This window comes from Sorex fumeus, unplaced genomic scaffold (genome assembly GCF_029834395.1).
Source record: "Sorex fumeus unplaced genomic scaffold, SorFum_2.1 ptg000032l, whole genome shotgun sequence".
NCBI classification, from domain to species: domain Eukaryota; kingdom Metazoa; phylum Chordata; class Mammalia; order Eulipotyphla; family Soricidae; genus Sorex; species Sorex fumeus.
Window position 1 is genome coordinate 13,413,044 of NW_026606089.1, and position 17,926 is coordinate 13,430,969.

The following is a 17,926-nucleotide window of genomic DNA, read 5'->3' on the forward strand; positions in this document are numbered from 1 at the left end:
GGCTGCATTGATGGGTGCAGAGTGATGGGTGCAGAGGCGAGGGCAGAGGGCAGGGCCAGGACCGGGTCCCGGGCTGCTCTGTGTCCCGAAGAGCCCAGCGAACAGCCTCCCTGATGTATATCTTTGCCCTAAGCCCCAGGTCCACCCCTGGAAGGAGCAGCTGTGTCTCCCTCTGGGCCCTGAGGGGCGCCGTGGGCGTGGAAGCCCATGGCGGGGGGGGGGGGGGGGGGGGGGAGGCTGGGGGGGACAAAAGGGGTGCTTCCTTCTGGGCTGCCCCTGCTGCGGCTGCGGTCAGGGCCCCAGCCGCGTTCCCCCTGGGGGAGGAAGAGCCTCCAGCCCCTTGCCTTGGACCTCAATCGAGGGTCTCCCAGTTGGGATTTTGTTTGTGTTTTTGTTTGAACCCGCTGATTATTTTCTGGGTTGGGCTCTGCTTTCAGAGAGGCTCTGGTTTGGAGGTTCAGTTCAGTGGGCATCGGGGAGGTGGCTCAGTGGTCGAGCATTTGCCTCGTGGTGGTGCTGGGATTCTAACCCGGGGGTGCGCAGGACCCTGGCTAGAACCCCAACACCACCCAGGCCCCCAGAGCCACCACAGAAAGGCCAGAGGCTTGTTCTCAGCGGCTTCCTGTTTGCCCACTGCAGGAGGCTGTCGTGTCAGTCCAGGGGTGACCAGCCTGGGTGGGCTGGCCAGGGCCGTGTGCAAGAGGCGTTGCTCCAGGCCCAGACTGGGGGGGGGGGGAGCATAGAGGCTAGGGGACCCCCTAGGGTGCAGGGCAGCAAACATAGGGGACTCTGGGGTCCCCAGGCTCAGACACAGGTGCCTGCCCCCCTCCCCCGGCCCACTGACAGAGCCTCCTTCTTACAGCCCCTGCCTGCCCTGGGAGCAGACGGAGGCCAACACGTCCCAGGAGCCCCTGTGGCATGAACAGGGGCCCATGGTGTGTCCCCACCCTGGCCCAGCCTCGTCATGTGAGGGGGGTCCCTGGTGGGTCAGGGCCTCTTTGTCTGGGAAGAGCTTTCTGAGTTCAGAGCACTGGGGTGGGGGAACCCCACACCGTTGTCTTTCAGCCCTGTGGTCACAACATGGTCAAGGGACACAGCCCCCAGCCCCGCGTGGCTGGATTCCACAGACACAGGCCCCTTGAGGACCCAAAGCAGAGGCAAGGGGGCGAGTGATGGCCAGGCCCCCTCAGAGGAGAACACAGCACATAGGCCACGCCTCCAGTGCTCCAGTGCGCCTCTGGTGCTCATTATCCAGTGCTCCCACAATGCTCATTTCCCAGTGCTCATATTCCAGTGCTCCTAGTTCAGAGCTCTTCAAGCTGCCCTGCGGAAGCAGTGACTGAGTGTCACCCTGGTAATGCACTTCACTGGCCATGAGCAAGGAAAGACTCCCAGCCTGCCCACTCTTTCCTAACACCTCGGCTTCCAAGCCAGCAGCCCTTGGGCCTGAGACCTCTGCTCTACCCCCTCCTGCAGGGGACACAGTGGGAGGCAGGGGGTCCCCTAGCTCCAGGCTCTGCCTGGCTCTGGAATGCAGGCAGAGGGAGACTCTGCTGGGAACATCTGGAAACACGTTCCTCCCCACTTCTCTCAGTGCCCAGCACCCAGCGGGCCAGGGAACAGGCAAGTCCCCGCCTGTAGCCATGAATCCAGTAGGTGCTGAGGCCTTGGGGCGAGTGGGGGGTGTCCCAGAAACCTCCACATTCTGCACAGGGTGGGAGTCGAGGTGAAGAGGCAAGTCGGCGGGGGGGGTCCTCGCAGGATGTCCCGAGGCTGGGTTGAGCCACCCCACTAGGGAGTGAGGGACCCTTCCTGCTGGCCCTCTGCCACTCGCCAGGGACCAAGGCATGCAGCAGGGCACAGCGGGGCACAGGGACGGGAGGCATCCATCAGGAAGGCTTGTCCCCTTGGTCGGTGGGAAGCCCTGGGGGTCGTTTGATGAGGAAACTCATTTTCTGCAGGGGGCGGGGACTCTGGGGGCTTTGCCTGGCAGTGCTCAGGGCTTACTCCTGGCTCTGCACTCAGCAGTCACTCCTGGAGGTGCTCGGGGAACCACACGGGATGCCAGGGATCAAATCCAGGTCAGCTGCGTGCCAGGCAAACGCCCTCCCCACTGTGCTCTCTCTCCACCCTCCCCACCACCTCCAATAAAGCAACTCATTAAGCTCAGGGCAGGAAACTAGACTCGGAGCAAAGCCCCCAAGGCCAGGCGTGAAGACCCAGGACCCTGGTGGCTGAGCTGTGCGAAGGTTGGGGGAACCCACTGCCTATCTCCCTGGTGGGCAGATGCGTTTGCCGGACCTTCTGTCCTCCCGTCCGCCCGTGAGCCGCTGCCCGTCCCGATGGCCCCCACGTCCGCCTGCCCATGATGGCACTGCGGATGGGCCTGGAATGTCGCTGACATGCGTTGGCATCCCTGGCGCACCTGGCGTGCCAGGCAGCACCCATCCCAGCTTGCTGCTCTGTGGCGGGCGCCTGCAGGGGTGCCTGAGCCCTGGCTTTCCCGCACCTGCACCCCCTCACCCCGGGGGTCTTCCCCTTCCCCAACAGGAGCTGCCAGAGCATGACGAGCTTGGTGAGCAGCACAGCGTCCCCCAGCAAGGACGGGGCCTCGTCCCTGCCCCGGAGGCAGAGTTCAGCCGTGCGCCCTCCGCTGCGTGCCCTCTACGACCTGCTCATCGCGCCCATGGAAGGGGTGAGTGCCCGGGGCCCGGCTGCCCACCACTGCGCCCCTCCCCAGGGGAGCTTTCCCGGACCCTGAGCTGTTCTGAGTGAGGCAGGAACTCAGACTTGCTGTGGGTACACCTGGGTTCCCGTCCCCGCCCCCGCTGGGCACTCAGGGGGTTCCTCACTCACTTGCTCCTTCTGGGCAGGGTTGGCAGCTGACCCCGGGCCACGGCCACCATAGGGTATGGCCAGGACGCTGCCCCCCTCCCTGGTGGTCTGGCCAGGACCTGGCTGACAGCAGAGCCCCCCGTCCCCCAATGGGTCCTGTCAAAGGCACATGTGGGGACTGGAGAGATAGCACAGCAGGTAGGGCATTTGCCTTGCACGCGGCCAACCCAGATTCAATTCCCAGCATCCCATATGGTCCCCTGAGCACCGCTAGGAGTAACTCCTGAGTGCAGAGTCAGGAGTAACCCCTGTGCATTGCCGGTGTGACCCAAAAAGCAAAAAAAATGTGGGGCATGTGTTTTTGCAAGGCGGGGACTTCTGGGGGCCTGGGCTTTGCACCTCGCCTTCCAGACATGGCTCTCTAGGGCCCGGGGCTGGGCTGAGCTCGTGGTGTCAGTCCTGGGCCCTGCCAACTCAGCCGGCTGTCCCCCAAAGCCGTGGACAGGGGTGCCACTCAGCCCGAAGCAGGAAAGCCCAGCTCAGGGGCTAGGGCATGAGCACTGGAACCCCACCGCGCCGTGCTGTGCCCTCACGCAGAGAGGAACCCCTCTCCCCCGGCATCCCCCAGCCCAGCCCAGGGCCCTCTGAGCCTGGGGTCCCCCAAAGGGCCTGTCTTCCTCTCACCACCATCCCCGGCTGCAGCAAGGGGCCAGGGACCGACAAGGGGGGGGACCGTCTCAGGCGGGTCAAGTCGAGGGGAGCCCCGAGGGCTGGCAGCCAGCCAGTGGCCAGTCATGTCCCTGCTCTGCAGCGTGGGCCGCGGGCCAGCAAACAGCCCTGTGTTGGGGTGACGGGCCTTCCGGCTGACAGCGTAGTGTGGCCTCAGGAAAACGCTCTGGGACCCTCAGGGTTGTCGGCTTCCTGCCCACTTGCCTGGTACTCACACCGGCACTGCCCACTCCAGGTGCCTTCCCTCCGGGGGGGCCCTGTGTTCCCCTCAGGTAAGGCAGAGCACACGGGACGGGAGACACTGCCCTCTTCTGGTCACTGGGCTGGTCACTGCCACTGGCCCTGCAGAGCTGCAGTGCCTACCCCCAGCGCCACAGACCCCGGCCACCCCACGCATGGCCCCCGGACGCCCCGGCTCCTGTACCCTGCCCCATGCACTGGCCTCCTTTCCTGGCTCTTATCCTCCTCCAGCCCAGATCCTGGCCTGGCCTCTTGTCCACCAGGGCAGCAATACACACCCACCTCGGGGAGAGCAGCCTTGAAGAAGGGCCAGAGCACTGCAGGCTTAGGGTGCTGTTTTAGGAGGCCACTGCAGGAAGGAAGGCCCTGGCCGGCCCCAGACCCAGGGGGCACCCGCCACTTCTGTTGTCCACTGGGGGCACCTGCTGAGGAGATAGGCCCACACCCCCACAGCCTCCTTCAGGGTGCAGCTGAGCCTTGAAATGAGTCAAGCAGGGGCTGGAGCGATAGCACAGCGGGGAGGGCATTTACCTGCACATGGCTGACCCGGGTTCAGTCCGCGGCATCCCCTATGGTCCCCCAAGCACCGCCAGGAGTGATTCCTGAGTGCAGAGGCAGGAGGAACCCCTGAGCATCGCTGGGTGTGACCCAAAAAGGAAAAAAAATGAGGCAAGCAGTGTAGAAGAGAACACCCCACTCTAGAGTCTCAGAGATTCTCTGCTGCACCGCTTCTGGGAGTTAAACAACACGGACAGATTTGGCTGCCTGGCGCAGGATCCTGAAACCAACCTCGCCAAGGTGAAGCGTTGGAGCTTTCTGCTGGCTCAGCAACCCCCCCCACCCCAGAAGGGCTTGGTGGGACAGACCATGCTGGGGTCAAGGCTCTTGCCCTGAGCGCAGCTGAGCCTTGCTCCATCCCTGGCACTGCATGGTCCTCGGAGCACTGCTGGGTGCAGGTATGGAGACCTCGAGCACCACTGGGGTGGCCCAGGATCCCCGGAGCTGGCCGTGTTGGCCAAGAACCCCTGGGAAGGGCCCCTAGGCCTCCTGAACATACTTGGGACCCCTCCCCCACCAAAATAAAAGCATCACCTAGTCATGGAAGCTGGAGTCCCTCTTACCCCTTAGTCCACAAGTATTTGACTTTCCCCACTTTGCTTTCAGGTCCCCAGAGACTTGACCCCTGGGGAGAGGCCAGTGTGCGCCACCCATTCCTGGGACGCCCGGCTTTACCCGAGGGGGACACAGGTACCCCGGGAGGGACCAGAAGTCCCCACTACCCCTTAGTCTATCCTGCCAATGAGCATTCTCTGGACTCCACATAGTCCTGGCCACGCAGGATGGTTCAGAGGCTGGGGGTGGCTTCCCCCACGTGGTGCTCAAAGACCAGACCACCGTGGGGGGGGCAAGGCAGGCCGCTGGCCACAGCTCAGATCCATGGGGCTGCCCCCGCTGCCAGCCCCGCCGAGCGCCACTAGGGGGCAACACGGCACCGTGGCTCTGGCCTGCCGTGACCACGTCTCGGAGGGAGAGCCCAATCCCAGAGGCCAGGTGCAGGCAGCCAGACTCGCCCCTGTCACCGCTGCCAACAGCTGCCATGGCTGCAGGCCACCATCAGCACAGCGAGTCAAGCGCCCTGGCACGGGACGGACTCTGGCCACAGCTGTCCTGAGACCAGCCTCCCCTCAGCTGTCAGCCAGGGCAGCCCCCCACCCCTCAGGTCTCTCTAGGGGGACGCGTCCCCAGCTGCACACCTGAAGTCAGGAACCGGCCCCGTGTCTGGGAGAGGCCCAGGGTGGCTTGCAGGTGTCCCATCCCCAGGTAGACAGGCTGTGGCCCTCTGTGTCCACGCTGGGTCTCATTCTTACTCCTACATGGGAGAGGGCCAGGCCGGGCCCCCAGAGGACAGACACACACATACACACACACACACACACACACACACACACACACACACGTCTGTGGGAGCCCCAAGGAACCTTGCAAGTGTCCCATCCCCAGGGGGACAGGCTGTGGCCCTTTGTGTCCGCTCCGGAGCTCATCCTCACTCCCATCACAGGGGACAGCCAGGCCAGGCCCCCAGAAGAGACACACGCGTGCGCACACACACACACGTCTGTGGGAGCCCCAGGGCAGCTTGCAAGTGTCCTGTCCCCAGAGGGACAGGCTGTGGCCCTTTGTGTCCACGCTGGGGCTCATTCTCCCATCCCAGGAGAAGCCCCCAGAAGGCAGACACCCCCACCCCACCCCACCCTCAGGAGCCAGAAGCCTGGAGGAGGCAGTGGCCTAGAATTTGATCAGGGAGCCCCACCCAGACCCAGATCTGCAGGGCTCCCAGCAGCCTGGCCTCATTCTGCCGTCCCCGAATGTCCCACCACACACCTCTCAGCCCCCCTCCCATGCGGCGGGCCCTGACTACCCGGAGAACAGATCCAGGGACCCCCTTCCCGGGAGCACCCCTCCTGGGGTAGCCCGGACTTAAGGGGTCACGTGCGGCGGGCAAGCCGGCCGTATGGACCCGGGGGTCAGCCCACACCCGCTCTCAGGGCACGTGGCCGGCGTGTCCAGCTGCGCCGGCCGCGGCCCAGGGCAGGCTTGGCTCGGGCCGTGCCGGGCATGACTGTGGGGGTCGTTCTGGGGGAAGAAGACCCTTGCCAAGAGCAAGGTGGGAGCAGCCTGCAGGGTCGAGGGCCGGGCGGTGCTCGGACACCTGCGTCCCTGAGCCTGGACGTCCAGCGGAGGCTTGTCCGCGAGAGCAGCGTGGCCGGACCCCAGGGACGGCGCGGGGGCCCTGAGGACCCCCCTGCTGGGGGTTGGCTCATCGATGTCCCACGGACACTTCTGGAGCGCTGCTCAGATGAGAGGACACGTGTCCCCCTAGGGCGGCCAGCGCGTCCTCTCTGAGGACTATGCAGAGAAACTGGGGTCAGGGACTGGCCGGGCACACCCGGAGCCAGGGGCGCACTCGCCTGGGTCACTGCATCTGGCTGGTCCAGCCCGGCAGGTCCTGGTGAGCAGAAGCGCCCAGCCACGGGCCATGTGCAGGCACCGGAGATCTGCGCGTGCCCGCCCCTGCCCCCCCACGGGCGCGTGTCCGACCCCTGCCCCCTACGTGCCTGTGCCCGCCCCTCCTACACACGTGCACGTGCCTGCCCCTCCTCCCCTACACGTAGGCGTGCCCATCCCTCTGCCCGCACACGTGCTCGTGCCCGCCCCTCCCACACATGTGCGCGTGCCCGCTCCTCCTGCCCTGCATAGGCGCGTGCCCGTCCCCTCTTACCCAACACATGCCCGTGCCCGCTCCCACCTGCCCCAGACGTGCGCGTGCCAGCCCCGTCTTACCCCTGGTTTAAAGAAGAGGACACAGCGCCCCGGGCCCGGCTCCCCCGCCCCGGCCCCCAAAGCTCATGAAAGGCTGTCAGGTGGTCGCTCTGCCTCCGACTTAGCCAGTGCCCAGTGCCCAGTGCCCCTGCCCCTGCTCGGACTTGGGGCAAATCTGCGGCTGTTATGTGGCTGGCCCCAGACTGCAGATTGAGGGTTGAGTTTCTGCGTCCCAGTCCTGGGAGGAGCACGGAGCCTGCTCCTTTGCACACGGCTTGGGTCACGCCAGCTCTGTTGGGCTTCTTGCTAAGACTAAACACACCCCTAGGAAATGCGGGCTTTTCTCCAAGGAAAGGAGCCCTAGAAGGTGCTTTGGGGGATCACAGAGGTGGTCCAGCGGGCAGGAAGCAGCAGGGAGCCCAGAGTTCCCCAACCATCACTGGGTGGGTCCCCAAACCTGGAAACAAAATTCTGCTTGACTAATAGTCCTTGGCCCGTACATGGTTCTGATGACTTCGGAGGGATCCCAATTCCCAGAAGTCGTCTGAGGGGAACCTTGGTTTGGATCAGGACTGGGGCGTCTGGCCTAGGGGATGTGAAAAGTTCATGAAAACACGTGATCTGGCCCCAGGCCGTGGCGGCACACACTCATGTACTCACCTTGCATGCACATAGATGCACACGTGCACCCACGCACACACGCGCACCCACGCACACATGCTCACAGCCCACAGTCCATCCGTGCCTGTGTTGTGTGGTTCGCCATGACATTAGAAATACTCAGGGAGGCAGTACAGCGGGTCAGGCACTTACCTTGCACGCAGGTGACCGAGTTCGATCCCCATTATCTCATTTGGTCCCCCAAGCAACACCAGGAGTGACCCCTGAGCACTGCCAGTTGGGGCCCAAAAACTTAAAAATATATGCTCAGGTGGCCCTGGGTGGGAACACGGTGTCGGCCCCTAGCAGGACAGTGAAGTCTGTTCCTTCTGATGCACCCATCTGAGCTTCATGCTCCTCCCTTCATGCGGCGAAGATGAATCCACCCCACCCGCCGGGAGCAGGCAGTGTGACAGGCTTGGGCTGAGCTTCTGACCCCACCTTGGCCCTGGCCCAGGCCTCTCCCTCCAGGCGCCGGCCCGGTCCTTCCTGCTCAGTGGACAAAGCTTCCTCCTGTTCCCAGGCTGGCTCTGCTAGCGCATCCCGGTCTGGTCTGGAGAGAGGCCCCAGCCATGCAGGTTACTGGGGAGGGTCCCAGAAAGATGCATTCCCCGCTAAGAGCACCCAAGGACAGCCCGCAGTGCAGCGGGAAGTTGGGTGGGAGTCCCACAACCCCCACAGACTGCATGGAGAGGGAGCTGTGGAAGGCCGGTTCCAGGTTGGAGATGAACCTCCCCTTCTATGCTCTGGGGGGGGGGGGCTTACACACACACACACACACACACACACACACACACACACCGCAGAGGCTCAGCACTGAGCAAGCTCTGAGGTGCTCCAGGAGCAAAGCTAGCAGAAAGCCACCTGCAGGGGGCACCCTGTCACCCGGCTGTAAACCACCCTCCCGCCCTGAAGCAGGGTCACTCATCAGTGCAGCTGGAAGCTCCCCCACCAGGCAAGGGCTCATCCCCCTCCTCCTCCTCCTGCGGCCACACCTGTGGCCCCTGGGGCCTGTGCTGGAACACACATTGCCACAGGCCAGAGGGAAGGGACAGTCCCGGCGGACGGTTCCAAGTGTCCTCGCCTGTGCTGGCTCACAACTGGTCTCCACCGGCCAGCACAGGCCCCTCCCCAATCCACACACCATCTGCCGGCCGCCATGCACTACACCCGGGGACGCTAATGTTGCTGGCTTTCTGGTGCTCCAGTTGGCGTGGGCTCACAGTTTATCTGCCAGCACAGGTGACGGGCCTCTGTCCCAGGCACCGAGCAGAACTCGGAGACCCTGCCAGCATATCTGTCTGTCCAACCGGTTCAGTCCCTTCTCCCTTGGCCTTAGCATTGGTGCCACCAAGCTGTGGTCACCTGCTCCGAGTTCCCTTTGGGGTCTTTTGCCCAGTTCGGAGGCCATACGGGGACCTCCAAACAAGAGTCTCCCAGAGGGGCTGGAGCAATAGCAAAACGGGTAAGCATTTGCCTTGCACGTGGCCGGCCCGGGTTCAATTCCCAGCATCCCATATGGTCCCCCGTGAGCACTGCCAGGAGTAATTCCTGAGTGCAGAGCCAGGAGGAACCCCTGCATCGGTGGGTGTGACCCAAAAAGAAAAAAAAAAGAAGCGCGGCCAGTCCCCTGACCCCCACCCAGCACACAACCCAGCCGGGGTGCTTCCTGGGACAAGTGGGCCAAGGCCTTCCCCACGCAGGGTGGGCAGCAGGGGGGCTGCTCTGAGCATGGGGCAGCTGGGTCTGGCACCCTTGCCCCCGTCTCTCAGGCACAGCCCCCAGACACTCCCCACTGCAGGGCCACACGGGGGTTTCCTGGATAGCCCTGTTGGGGATGCAGGCCCAGGGGCCAACGGGGAGGACAAGGCATTGGGAGTTGGGCGCTGTCCCCCGGCAGTGCAAAGCGCCACAAGGCCAGCACCACCGCCGGAAATCAGGCCAGAGAGCAGACAGAAGAATGTAACTGCACACAGAGACGAAGACACAGGGGGCAGAGCAGGAGTCCGGCAGAATAATCCTAAGAACCAGTGCCACCCCAAGCACCAGGCTTAGGGCTGGCACAGTCCACGAGAGGGTCCTCTGTCCCCACCCTGCAGCACAGGGCAGCATCTCCTGGACACCAGCCCTGGTCTGGAGGACGTGTCCACCACCACCCTGCCGCCCCCGCTTCGTCTTCGCCAGTGTCTCTCTGTGTCCCTCCTGTCCCGACGCAGCCCTGAGAGACGCAGGCTTGGTGTCTCAGGCCTGTCTCGGACAGAGGGCTCACCCCCTTGGGGGCCTGGGGCACCCCTCCTCCAGGGGCGCGGGTCCTTTCAGGGGTACCAGGGTCCCTCCTGGCCCTGGAGGAGGTGAGGGGGAGAATTACAGAGGCTCAGACTTCCCGCAAGGAGTCCCCAAGTGCCCTCTAACTCCCGCCCACGCCCTGGGGCGGGGGGCACCTGGGGACGCCCACGCCAACCCCACCCTCGCTTGTTCCGCAGGGCCTGATGCACTCGAGCGGCCCAGTGGGCCGGCACCGGCAGCTGGTCCTGGTGCTGGAGGGGGAGCTCTACCTCGTCCCCTTCGCCCTGCTCAAGGGCACCTCCTCCAACGAGTACCTCTGCGAGCGCTTCGCCCTCATCTCCATCCCCTCCATCCGCGCCCTCGGCCCCCAAGCCAAGGTAAGGGGGAGCAGGCTGACTCCCCTGTGTGGGGGGGGCTCCCACGTGGGGGCGGGGGGCATCCTGAGCCGGGTCACTCCGCACTGAGGGGCAAAGCCATGGAGCTGGGCGAACGGGGGACCCCCACACCTCGCACCCCCCAGGCTGCACCCCCACATTCAAGTGCTGACCACAGCGTGGGGGTCAACAGGGGTGGAGGGGTTGGAGGGGGGCAGGCCGGGCGATGGCTGGTCCAGCAGAGCTGTTCAGGCCCAGAGTTTCAGCACTGCAGACAGAGCTGCATTTGGGGGACCTGGGGGGACCCAGCTCTCCTTCAGTGAGAGAGCTCTGAGGGAGGACAGGCAGGAGGGGCCAGTGCTGTCCCCTTCCGAGTCCAGGCTCCTCCCACAGCCTCCCGTGGCCCTGTCACCACTCGGGCACCTTATGAGCCAGCCAACTCTAAATCCTCTCGTCCTCCTCCAGACACCTTTAGAAACCCCCAAACCCCAGTTTTCTTCTGCCCTGGTGCCGGCACCCCTCTGCATTTTCCCCATGCAGGAACCTCCTCCAGACGGAATCAGGCAGGACACACACACACACACACACACACACACATACCCTGGTGGCAGGAGGTGGCTGCTGGCCTAGGAGCCCGGCATGCCTCAGAACCAGCATTGGCACAGCTCTTGCTGGACAGTTTCTACTCCTTGGGCCTTGGAAATCTAATCTTGGCTCTTTTTATTTTTTTTCTTTTTGGGTCATACCTGGCGATGCACAGGGGCTACTCCTGGCTCATGTACTCAGGAATTACCCCTGGCAGTGCTCAGAGGACCATGTGGGATGCTGGGAATCGAACTCGGGTCGGCTACATGCAAGGCAAACGCCCTACCCGCTGTGCTATTGCTCCAGCCTCTAATTTTGGCTCTTCTTGTGTCTGCATCATACCTTTTGCCTAGACAGTGCCTGTTTGAAGTGAGAGACACTGTTTGCTCCTATTCCTGCCATATCCATGGCTGTCAGGCAATCCTGACCCCAAAGCCACGTAAGGCCCCCGCTGTGATATTCCCACCCCCACCCCACAGCCAGCTGCCTTGCTCTGCTACCAGGGCACCTGGGCATGGCGCTCTGCTCATGGCAACAGCCGTTAGCGGGCATTTCACCAACCTCACCAGACTGGCAGAGCCAGGCGGGCCCCAGGAAACCTAACGGGTGTTCCTCTCACAGAGCTACCCAGACTCTTCGCTGCTTTCCAGAAGGCACCAGGCAGAGGCACCAGAGCCTTGCTGGGCCACAGCCCAACCTGACAGTTCAGTGACCTTTGCACTGAGTGGCACGGGAGAGAACCAGGGTCTTCTTTTTTAGCGCGTGAGCCTCTGACAAATTTTGTTCCGCCCTGCCTCCCCTGAGAGAGATCTGTGTTTGCATGCCTGAGCACCCCTCAGAGCCCTCATCATCGGGCTTGGGGTTGCTGCCACAGAGGTGTGGGTGAGGCATGGGCAAGCTGGCCCGCAGCCCTGCCCCACCACCCTCCTTCTGACGCAGGAGCTTGACCGCGGGGCACTGGATTCATCCTGGTCCCCAGGTGCTTTAGAAATGAAAATATGGAGTTATATAGATGCTCAGACTCAGAAAAGTTTTGAAGAGATAGAAACGCCCCCGTGGGGGAAGAACTTAATGTGGGACTGAGGACGGCTCATTTGGGGTGGGTTTGTACAGGAAAGTTAGTCTCCGTGTTTCTTACCAAAGCATCCGGGGCTTCCCTGGGTCGTCTTGTTCATTTTGACCCGTTTGTGTTGCTAAGAAGGATATCCTGGGGACGAGAGAGATAGTCCGGCGAGCAGGGCACTTGCCTTGCACAAGACTGACCCGGGTTCAGTCTCCAGCACCCCATGTGGTCCCCTCCCCCCACCCACCTCGAGCTGCCAGGAGTGGTCTCTGAGCACAGAGCCATGAGCACCCATCAGGTGCCTCCCTCCCCCCCAATAAAAGCAAAAGCAATAACATCTGACCTTCCCACTTAGGGACATCCTAGGGACACATTTGACCTCTGACCCAAGACCTGGGGTGTCATCTATGGCCTTGAGAAACTGTGGGCACCCAGTCTTTGGGGGAGGGCCCTTGACAACCACGGGATCTGTAGAATGTGGGACGGTAACAGCCAAAATTAAGCGGGTCTCAGCAGCTGCTGGCGAGGGAAAACGGAGGCCGAGGCGTCCTCTTTCACCACACCACCCCCCTCAGGGGACCTGGGAGATAGGAAAGATCCTCCGACGGTCCAGTGCTGACTGGTCTTCAAGATCTTGCCGGTGGGGGCTGGGGCGATAGTACAGCGGGGAGGGCGTTTGCCTTGTACGTGGCCGACCCGGGTTTGATTTCCAATATCCCATATGGTCCCCTGAACACTGCCAGGAGCAATTCCTGAATGCAGAGCCAGGAGGAACCCCTGAGCATCTCTGGGTGTGACCCAAAAAGAAAAAAAAAAGATCTTGTCAGAACAGATCATGTGAGACATGAATGAATGTGGCACGGGCCGACCAGGAAACCGGGTCCCCAGGGGGTTGAAGGCGAGCCTGAAGGACGTTGTGGCAGGGACGGGAATGGACAGTGTCAGCTGAGCCGGGAGCTGGCTGTGTTCCCCTCCTCACTGCCCAGGGAAGCCCCGCCTGCCCACGACCACCTGCCAAGCCCACATCCTTGTTCCTTTGCAGACTCAGCTGCGGAAGAGCCCGCCCACCTACTCCAGCTCTACCTCCATGGCCGCCGTGGTGGGCAACCCCAAGCTGCCGTCGGCCGTGATGGACAGGTGGCTGTGGGGGCCCATGCCCTCGGCCGAGGAGGAGGCCTACATGGTGTCCGAGCTGCTGGGCTGCCAGCCCCTGGTGGGCAGCGTGGCCACCAAGGAGAGGGTCATGAGCGCCCTGAGCCAGGCCGAGTGCGTCCACTTCGCCACGCACATCTCCTGGAAGCTCTCGGCCCTGGTGCTCACGCCTGGCCCGGACGGCAACCCGGTGGGCAGCAAGAGCTCCTTCGGCCACCCCTACACCATCCCCGAGAGCCTGCGCGTGCAGGACGACGCCAGCGACGGCGAGAGCCTCTCCGACTGCCCGCCGCTGCAAGAGCTGCTCCTCACGGCCGCCGACGTGCTGGACCTGCGACTCCCAGTCAAGCTGGTGGTCCTGGGCTCCTCGCAAGAGTCCAGCGGCCGGGTCACGGCCGACGGTGTCATTGCGCTCACCCGCGCCTTCCTGGCCGCCGGGGCGCAGTGCGTGCTGGTGGCGCTCTGGCCCGTGCCCGTGGCCGCCTCCAAGATGTTCCTGCACGCCTTCTACTCCTCGCTACTGAACGGCCTGAAGGCCAGCGCCGCCCTGGCCGAGGCCATGAAGGTAGTCCAGAGCAGCAAGGCCTTCTCCGCCCCCTCCAACTGGGCAGGTAAGAGCGGACGGGCTCGAAGTGATGGGACAGCGGGGAGGGCACTTCACCTGGCGCATGACTGCCAGGTTCAACCCCCGGCATCCCATGTGGTCCCCTGAGCACTGCCAGGAGTGACCCCTGAGTGCAGAGCCAGGAGGAAACCCTGAGCATCACCAGGGGTGGCCCCCAAAAAAGCAGTGAACAAAACGAGAGTGGGACCCAGGGCTAGGGAGGGATCAGTCCTCAGAGACCTCCACAAGGGCTGGAGGTGGCAGGTGGCCAGGAATGGGAGCTGGGCAGGGGTCAGGGGAGACCCTCATTTGCCAAGACCCTGCCCTCTGCAGGGCTGTCACCTGAGGCACAGAGGTGTCCCCCCACCTTGCTATGCGAGCATAAACATTCTTCCCAAATAGGGGGCCAGAGCGATCACACAGCAGGTCGGCCTTGCATGCAGCCAACCCAGGTTTGATCCCCGGCATCCCATATGGTCCCCCGAATACTGCCTGACGTCATTCCTGAGTGCAGAGCCAGGTGTAGGCCTGGGGCCCCCAAACAAACAAAAACTCCTTCCCAAGTTCAGCAGGGGTCTTTTTTTTTTTTTTTTTTTTTTTTTTTTGCTTTTTGAGTCACACCTGGTGATGGTCAGGGGTTACTCCTGGCTTTGCACTCAGGAATCACTCCTGACAGTGCTCAGGGGACCATATGGGATGCTGGGAATCGAACCCGGGTCAGCCACATGCAAGGCAAACGCCCTACCTGCTGTGCTATCACTCCAGCCCAGCAGGGGTCTTCAGATGCTGTTCTGTGACCTCTGTCACGTGACACCCCATGACTAAAGACAAGAGGAGTGTGATGGTTCTTTCGGAGCTTAGGTTTGACCAGGCTGCGGTGGCCAGGCCAGGCGCCTCTGAAACTCAAGTGTCGCAGGTGGTCTCAGGGGACATCTGTGCTGGCCCTGGGCTTCTTGTCCCCTGTTCACAGAAAGGGCAGGAGTCCTGTGACAGGTGATCTCAAGCTAAGGGACAGAGACCTCACCTTGCAAGGAGCAAAAGTGACCTCAGGCCCCCGTCCTTGGCAGGCCAGCCCAGCTGGGGACAGGCCGACCACACAGCTTGGATCCTGCTGCCAGTGGCCTGTCTCTGTCCCTTCCGCCCTGCCCCTGGTCAGGCCACAGACACCGACGCCCACCTCACACCCAGACGAGCGCCCCGCGGCTCTATTTTCAGACATTTACGCTTTATTTCTCAAGGGGCAGGAACAGAGCCCCTACTGTGTATGGGTCTGTTTTGGAAATGGCTTTTGCCCAAGTCTTTCTCTCGAAATTGAAAAATCCAGTCAACCTTCCCCACCCAGTTATTTCCGTAAGGCGGGTCAGCCCTGAGGTGGAGCCCGGGTCGGGGGGGGGGGGGTAGGGTGGGGGAAGCCTGGTGGGGTTGTGGGCATGGGGGCATGTCACACGCCTCAGGAGGAAACAGCCAGAGCCAAGTCTCGTGTCCTCACATGGCTGAAGAGACAAGAGCGTGGGCCTGGAACGATAGCACAGCGGGTAGGGTGTTTGCCTTGCACATGACCGACCCGGGTTCGATTCCCAGCATCCCATATGGTCCCCTGAGTACCACCAGGAGTAATTCCTGTGTGCAGAGCCAGGAGGAACCCCTGTGCATCTCCGGGTGTGACCCAAAAAGAAAAAAAAAATAAAAAGAGAGAACATGTCCCGCAGAAGTGCAGTGGGTGGCCTCCCCTGGGACTGCACCCCATTCCTTGAGGTAGCCAGAACAACAGCGGGTGCCAGGGCTGAGGCCGGGCTCTGCTGCCTCAGTCGCCTCAGTCCGAAGCAAACCCCTCCAGGGCTGGAGCCATAACACAGCACGGAGGGCATTGTCTTAATATACGGCCAACCTGGGTTCGATTCCCGGCATCCCATAGGGTCCCCCAAGCACTGATCCCTGAGTGCAGTAGAGCCGGGAGTCAACCCTGAGCACTGCCAGGTGTGGCCCCCAAACAAACCAACCCAAAGCGACACCATTCTCCTGCCGCCTGGCACCCACCCTGCGCAGCACCCACAGAACCCCGGTGGATGTGCAGGAACCGTGTGCTGGTCGTGTGCCCCCTCTGTGCACAGCCCCATCATCCGAGTTTCACCGACAGCCATGCAGATTCTGTCCCGAGGAGGCCGTTGTATTTTGTTTGTTTGCTTTTTTGGGGTTTTTTGTTTGGGTTTTTCGCAGCCAGTGAAGCTCAGGGCTCATTCCTGCCTCTGCCTTCGGGAATAACTCCTGGAGGTGCACAGGGGGGACCCATATGGGGCCCTGGCGCGCAAATCCAGGTTGGCCGTGTGCAAGGCAGGCGCCCTCCCTGCTGTCCTCTGGCTCCAGCCCCTGCCGAGGCTGTTTTATACTGATGTGACCTTAATAATAGGCTGTGGCTCGTTCACGCTCTTTAAAAGACCCTTTCCAGGGCCCGAGCGATGGTACAGCAGGGAGGGCATTTGCCTTGCATGAGGCCGACCTGAGTTCAATCCCCAGCATCCTATATGGTCCCCCAAGCACTACCAGGAGTAATTCCTGAGTGCAGAGCCAGGAGTAACCCCCTGAGCATCACTGGGTGTGACCCAAAAAGCCAAAAAATAATAAATAAATAAATAAATAAATAAATAAAAGACCCTTTCCAGTTCTTGCTGGGGGCAGGGGTGGGCAGCTTAGAAGTTTGAGGCACAGGGGCTGGAGCGATAGCACAGCGGGTAGGGCATTTGCCTTGCACGCAGCCGACCCGGGTTCAATTCCCAGCATCTCATATGGTCCCCCGAGCACTGCCAGAAGTAATTCCTGAGTGCATGAGCCAGGAGTAACTCCTGTGCATCACTGGGTGTGACCCAAAAGGCAAAAAAAAAAAAAAAAGAAGAAGTTTGAGGCACTGACCTGCACCCTCTGGGCCCTGGGAGGGGAGCATCATGGGCCCACAAGGAAAGGGCTGGAACTCCCAGAGAGAGAACATGTGGGTCTGACCCGGCCCAGGCCAAGGTGGCACCCCACCACCACCCTGGCACCTTTCTCTAGTGGTCCCAAGTCACACCACCACATCCGCACCCAGATCTGTGCACATTCTAGTGGACACAGGTGCACTTCAGAGACCACCAGACAGACAGTGGCTGAACCAGGACAGGTATCATCTTCCGGGGCGGCAGTGCCGGAAGTGGGGAGAGGGAATGAAGGGTCCGGTGCCCCCTCCTGCCCGCCCAATCCACAGCTCCGCTCACTGGCCTGGGCCCACCGGGAGGAGAGCAGCCGTCCAGGCTAGCAAGCCACCCCCGCATGGGCGCAGCTGCCTCTCTGCCATCCCAGGGCGGGCAGGCGGGTTCTGAGATTCCCCCTCCCCCGGCAGGCTTCATGCTCATTGGCAGCGACGTCAAGCTGAACAGCCCCTCGTCGCTCATCGGCCAGTCCCTGGCGGAGATCCTGCAGCACCCGGAGCGCGCCCGGGACGCCCTGCGTGTGCTGCTGCATCTGGTAAGCAGGGGCCGGGCAGGTGGGGGACGGGGGCTGGCGGGAGTGCAGGGGCATGGCCAGCTCCCCCAGCCGGCTCGGACTGCCCTTCCCCGGACACCTGCCCCCCTCCTCCGGGAGCCTGTGGCGTGGCAGACTGGCCTGCACGTCTCCTGGGACTCTGTGTCCCCTGGGGCTGGGCCCTGAGCGCTGCCTCCCCTGCTCTCCGCCCCCAGGTGGAGAAGTCCCTGCAGCGGATCCAGAACGGGCAGCGCAATGCCATGTACACGTCCCAGCAGAGCGTGGAGAACAAAGTGGGCGGCATCCCGGGCTGGCAGGCCCTGCTGACCGCCGTGGGCTTCCGGCTGGACCCCCCCGCCAGCGGCCTGCCCGCAGCTGTCTTCTTCCCGACCTCTGACCCCGGCGAGAGGCTACAGCAGTGTAGCAGCACCCTCCAGTCCCTGCTGGGTGAGTGGGGGACCCTGCGGTACCTGTGGGGCGAGTGGGGGACCCCCCGGTACCTGCTGGGTGAGTGGGGCACCCTCCAATCCCTGCTGGGTGAGTGGGAGGACCTTCGGCCCCTACTGGGTGAGTACAGGGACCCTT

At 62.7% G+C, this 17,926-nt stretch overlaps 1 protein-coding gene across 1 annotated transcript in view; it reads left to right on the forward strand.

Annotated features, from left to right (window-relative positions):
- TTC28 (tetratricopeptide repeat domain 28) overlaps positions 1-17,926 on the forward strand; it is a 716,021-nt gene that overhangs the window by 685,958 nt on the left and 12,137 nt on the right. Inside the window, exons 14-18 of the mRNA XM_056116601.1 lie at positions 2,551-2,695; positions 10,269-10,448; positions 13,136-13,856; positions 17,220-17,344; positions 17,557-17,788. Coding sequence (XP_055972576.1) covers positions 2,551-2,695; positions 10,269-10,448; positions 13,136-13,856; positions 17,220-17,344; positions 17,557-17,788 — 1,403 coding nt within the window. The remainder of the gene's footprint in view (positions 1-2,550; positions 2,696-10,268; positions 10,449-13,135; positions 13,857-17,219; positions 17,345-17,556; positions 17,789-17,926) is intronic.